Below are 6,000 nucleotides of genomic sequence, written 5' to 3'. Positions count from 1 at the left end.
TTTTTTGGTTTTTCGAGACAGGGTTTCTCTGTGTAGCCCTGGCTGTCCTGGAACTCACTCTGTAGACCAGGCTAGCCTCGAACTCAGAAATCCGCCTGCCTCTGCCTCCCGAGTGCTAGGATTAAAGGCCTGCGCCACCAGGCCCGGCTACTGACCATCTCTTAATAAACTCCAACCCTGCTTCAAAAAATTCATTAACAAACTTCAAAGTTATTTAGGGACCAAAGAATCAGCCACATATCAAGGACAAGCAAACTGAAGATCAGATGACTGACCAAGTGAAATGGAACCAAGAATCCACACCTCTCCTAAGTGGATTTTAAATCACTGAGCTTTGAAAAGATGAGAATCACATTTACACACTCTCAGTAAATCATTAAGATTAATAACTTACTAATGGAATGATGAAACTTTGTGTTAGTTCCAAAAAATAGCGCCGGAGAATAACGCTTTGGGCCTCAGAAGGACGCTTCTGCTGTATACCCTTGAAAGAAGAAAATGGAAACCCATATTTTAGTGTCAGGAAATATAAGATAACAACCAACTCCAACTGCCTTGTAACTAGACATTTAAATTTACTACCAACCAACCAACCAAAATACCTAGAATGTTATATTGAAATAATTTAATTTTAAATTCATTTTGTAAATTTTGTAAAAGGAAGCTTTAGCTGGAGGCTGGGGAGAGTAAGCTTAACTGTAACTGTACTAAGTTACAGCTTGACAGTAGCAAGCAATTTTGGTGTGTTCTTATTGTATAGCAGGGTAATCATAGAATAATTATGTACTAAAGATCTAAAAAAACACAGAAGAAAGGATTTTAAATGTTTTCACCACAAAGAAATGATAAATGTTTGAAGAAATGAGTATGTTTAACCTGACAAAACTTATACAATGTATACATATATCAAAATAACATAGCATTATATTAATACAATTTGCATTTATCATTCAAATATAAATTTAATTTAAAAATCCTCAGTGTAAAACCTGAGAACATATAGATTTATAAGTATCATTTATCCCATATTTAAGAGCATCACTTCACAGTAAAAATAATCTTTATTTTACATATACTATATTAATACTACTAATTTTTTTTTTTTTTTAAGGTTTTTCGAGACAGGGTTTCTCTGTGTAGCCCTGGCTGTCCTGGAACTCACTCTGTAGACCAGGCTGGCCCCGAACTCAGAAATCCGCCTGCCTCTGCCTCCCGAGTGCTGGGATTAAAGGCGTGCGCCACCATGCCCGGCTCTAATATTTCTTAAAACAAAAAGCCCCCTAAATTTTCTCTTACTGTTAGTGATATTTTCACAATGTCTAGGTTTCCAGAATGACTGGCATTTTTCCATATCTACAAAGCCAACAATCAAGTCTATGCGCTGGGATCTTGATTATGTGTGTGTGCACCTTACCAACTGAATCATCTTTGATTATTTTTAAATTTAAAAGAAAATGTATTACATTGTTGAGAGCTTTTGGTGCCACTTGTAGAAATGTGGCGTTTGTCACTGGGCTCAGATAAGGATGTCAGAACCAGTGACCGTGGGGCTTTATTTGCTGCTTTACCTCATCATTACCTTGTGTGATCCCTTTGCTTACACTCTACTCAAATACTCTTGTGTGACCTCCTTGTTCACTACTTCCCTTGATTCCTTTGTCTTTGATCTAAGAACTGACCGTGTGTTTTGGATGTACCTGGAATGATAGAAAAGCAGGCTGGAGAGAAATAAAGCTGCTTCAGCCTCAGCACTGGCTGGAGTCAGGTTATAATTTTCTGTTTTTCTTCTTTTTCAATCTTCACTCCCTCCCTTGAGATCCTGTTGACTGAGCTGGCTTGGTCAATACATTAGTTTGTATGTGTGCATGTGCACATGTGTGCCAAGGAGTGGTAGATCAGAGGACAACATGTGGGAGTCAGTTCTGTCTTTATCAAGGAAATCCTGAGACAACTCAGGTTTATGCATTTATTTTGTATGTAGCAGTGTGTGTGTGTATGACTGGGGATGTGGGAAGAAGCACACACATACCACTGCAAAATATGTGGAGGGCAATTTGTGGGAGTCAGTTTTTTCCTCTCTCTTTACAGCATGTGGGTCCTTCCCAGAGACTGAATCAGGTTGTCAGCTTGGCAGTCAACGCCATCACCTGGTGAGCCATCTCACCATACCTATGTGTGAGACAAGGGCTCACTATTTAGCCTGATAGGCCTAGAACTTAGATCCTTCTGTCTCAAGTTTCCTAGTGCTGATATTACACGTTTGAGCAACCACATAGAAACCTAAGGTTGGATTTAAATGTGATTCGGGGCTGAGGTGTGCATCAGAGTTAGCAAGATGCCACAGTGAGTAAAGGTATTTTCCCCTGTAACCCAAATAAAAGGTGGAAAGAGAGAATTGAGTCATACGCACACATACACACAAACACACAGAAATTTTTTTAATTTTTCAAAGATAATCCAAGCCAAGGCAAGATGGCACATGCCTGTAATACAGTACTTAGGAGGCAGAAGCAGGAAGATTACAAGTTCAAGACCAGCCTGGTCTGCATAGTAAGTTCTAAGCCAGCCAGGGCTAAAAGAAGAAAAACTAAGATTCTAAGCTAGGGATACCTGTCAATGGTAAAGTCCTTGCCTAGCATGCCTGAGGCTCAATCAGCAGTATAGAGTTTAAAAAGTTCACATTATTATATAAAAACAAACAATAACAAAACAAGAACCACACACTGCCTGACTAAATATTACATACCACAAGGAGGAGATTTAAATTAATAATATGAGCAGATATTTACCTTCTGGAGTTGTTTTATGATCTCCTCATCTCTGTTTAGATATGGCTTGTAAGAAGTATAAACTCCTAAGAAAAGAAGATAAACAGAACAAGCCAACAACCTAGGTGAGTATATACTTAAAATTAATAAAAGTGTGGGCCAGCAGACGGACTCAGCAGGGAAAGGCGATTGTGCAAGCCACATTCCATGACTCTCACATCTCTAGAATCCACGGTGGAGAGAGAAATACCTCTCCCAGACTGCCCTCTGACCTCCTCACATGCACTGCGGCACAAGCAGATACAAAGAAGAAAAGTCAATACCAGGTTTAGAATCCAGAGTTTTTAGGTTCTTCAGCTTTTTCACTTTAACTTGCTTAGGAATTTCACCTGAAAGAAAAAACAAAAATTCCTGTAAATTGGGCTGTAATTCAGTGATAGAATGTTTGCCTATCATGCACAAAATTCCATCATCAACATCATAATACTTTTAGTTACAGTCATACATGTTATCTATATTATAGCTAAAACATAGTGCATAACAAAAACTAAATGCCAGGGAAAGAAATAATTTAGCAGGACGTTTCCTATTTTTTTTTTCTTTTCTGTTTTTTTTCTTTAAGATTTATTTATTTTTTGTATGTGAGTACACTGTAGCTGTACAGATGGTTGTGAGCCTTCATGTGGTTGTTGGGAATTGAATTTTAGGACCTCTGCTCACTCTGGTTAATTCTGCTTGCTCAGTCCCTGCTTGCTCCAGCCCAAATATTTATTATATAAGTGCACTGTATCTGACTTCAGACACACCAGAACAAGGTATCAGATCTCATTACGGGTGGTTGTGAGCCACCATGTGGTTGCTGGGAATTACACTCAGGACCTTCGGAAGAGCAGCCAGTGCTCTTACCTGCTGAGCCATCTCTCCAGCCCAATTTTCTTATTTCTTATTGTCAGGTGTCAGTTCTTGGTAATAATGAAAATACTGTCTTTTTTCTTTTTTAATGAGAAATGACAAGAGCCCAGCAGTGCAGCAGACTTCACTCTGACCCAGGGACTTCATCATGTGGATGACAGACTCTGGGCTCCGGTGCTAGCCATCCATGGAAGAGGTGGCAGGTGGACGTGAGCAACACTCACTGCTCGCATGCACACAAGTTTCAACTGTTTTAAAAACATAAACGGATGCCAGACAGCTCTCGGAAAGGGCACCAATGCAAGGAAACAATCCAGGTCTGTGATTATCAATATTTAATTTACAAAGTTACTCAGGGCCCAATGCTAACAGACAAAAAAGAGGGCCTTTATATTAGTAGAATCATCTTAATGCACCTTTGAATATCTGTACATATATCTTAACTTAGGCCAAATATTTTACCTTTCTTGTTGTAAACTAAACCAATCCACTTTCTGATTAGAAATGAACAGTCTACAATTAGCGCCAAGATAAACCAGCACAACTTGTGTTTTCTTCAGAGGACATTATCCTGAGGTTTTATTTTTTCCATTTTGTATAAAGGGGATGGACCAGGTAGGTACAAACAGAAAAAGAAACCTCTCTCCATCAGGTCTAATTACCTGGCAGGGTTAAAACTCAACAACAATAATAGGATAATTATAAACTCCTGAGCCCAAAAGACAGCTCAAAAGACTTCTTGAGTTCAAGGAGCCAAACAATGCCATAAGACACATTCCAGACAATCATGGTTGTAAAATTAAATTTGATTTTGTGAAAGTGACTCTCAATCCACAAAAAATAAAGGAAAAGTTAGATACAATGAACTTCATCAAAACTAAAAATTGGTGCCTAAAAGGACTCTGTAGCTGGTCTTTGCTACTTTGTGGGTTCTTCTTTTTCCCATACCTCCCCACCCACTTTAGCCCACAACCACTAGGTAGGAGAGAAACAAAGATAGAGGGAAGAAAGTTATTAGAAATATCCCTGTGTTTCTTCTACTAACAAGTCATAACCAACCTCTCTAAACGATCAACAACCATCAATCCCTCTTCTCATATACCCTCTGAGAAAGTTCCCAGAATTCCAAATGTCACACAGTTGCAGAAACTATCTGTAGCTAGCAAAACCATGCCTCTGCTAGAGCATGAGGTAAATCAAAGTCAGGTGCTGTGATCATTTCAAAGCATCCCCACGTCTCCATATCTGGGATTAAAATAAGAGCACACATTCGGATATTTCTGTGTATTTTAAAGAAACCAAAATTCCAAAATTGTCATTACAGGGACTGAGAGAGTAAAAGAGTCAACAATTTACAAAGCCTGCCTGTCTGAGAAGAGACCGGCACCCAGACATGTAAAGAACTGAGACAACCAAAGGGGAGAAGTCTTAAGTAAACGTTTCCAAAGAAGGCATATAAAGGCATATAAATGACTCATGTAAAGACACTCAGCATGATCACCCACTAGGGTAAGGAAATTGTAAACCTGTTGGGGTGACCTTCCTTGCATTGTATTATGCTGCATTTTTAATTGTTAATTCTGTACCAGCAAAGAGGATTTGGTATCGACATTTTCATGACCCATCACCAGGTTTTCTTTTATAAATGTTTATCCTTCCACACATGCCCAAAAACATGCCGGTCGGGCAACCATCACTGACCAAAGGAGCCAAAGAGATGTTTTGGCAATGTCTTACTGCTGATTGGTAATAATAAAGAGCTGGCAGCCAAGTGCTGGGGCAAAAGTGGTGGAACTTTGTGCAACCAGAGAGACAAGAAGGATGAAAGCAGAGGCAGGAGGATCGAAGAGGGCATGGAATGGTAACCTGAGTGGAGCAGGGGAAAGAGCCAGCCATGTGGTGGGGGCTGGAGGGAAGTCAGTGTAAGGCAGATGAGCTAGCAGAGACTGACCCTGGTTTACATAGTGAGTTCCAGGACATCTAGGGCTACATAAAGTCCTTGTCTCAAAAAACAAACAAACAAAAAATGGCTATAATGAAAACAATAAGGATATAAAAATGGGGAATCCTCATATACTATCATTAAGAAGGTTCGTTATTGCACAACTCTGGAAAATATGCTGAGTTCTTTATTTTTAATCAATTGATTTATTTCTATTTACATGTATTAGTGTTTGGCTTGCATGTATGTATATGCCTGGTGTCCATAGGTATCAGTAGAAGGCACCACAACCGCTGGAACTGAAGTTCTAGATGGTTGTGAGTCACTGAGTGAGCGCTGACAACCAAACGCAGCTCCTCTGCAAGGGTAGCAGGTGAT

The 6,000-nt window shown here is 39.5% G+C and overlaps 1 protein-coding gene across 1 annotated transcript in view; it reads right to left on the bottom strand.

Moving 5' to 3' along the window:
- The window catches only part of Dennd6a (DENN domain containing 6A), a 52,687-nt gene that overhangs the window by 11,806 nt on the left and 34,881 nt on the right, over nt 1–6,000 (bottom strand). Inside the window, exons 13-15 of the mRNA XM_021203327.1 lie at nt 3,092–3,157; nt 2,790–2,854; nt 395–484 (exon numbers count right to left, since the gene is read on the bottom strand). Of these exons, the coding sequence (XP_021058986.1) occupies nt 395–484; nt 2,790–2,854; nt 3,092–3,157 (221 nt within the window). The remainder of the gene's footprint in view (nt 1–394; nt 485–2,789; nt 2,855–3,091; nt 3,158–6,000) is intronic.

The sequence above is a fragment of the Mus pahari genome, chromosome 8, assembly GCF_900095145.1.
Source record: "Mus pahari chromosome 8, PAHARI_EIJ_v1.1, whole genome shotgun sequence".
Classification (NCBI taxonomy): domain Eukaryota; kingdom Metazoa; phylum Chordata; class Mammalia; order Rodentia; family Muridae; genus Mus; species Mus pahari.
The sequence above is the reverse complement of the archived record's forward strand: the minus strand, read 5'-3'. Positions and strand labels throughout refer to the sequence as shown.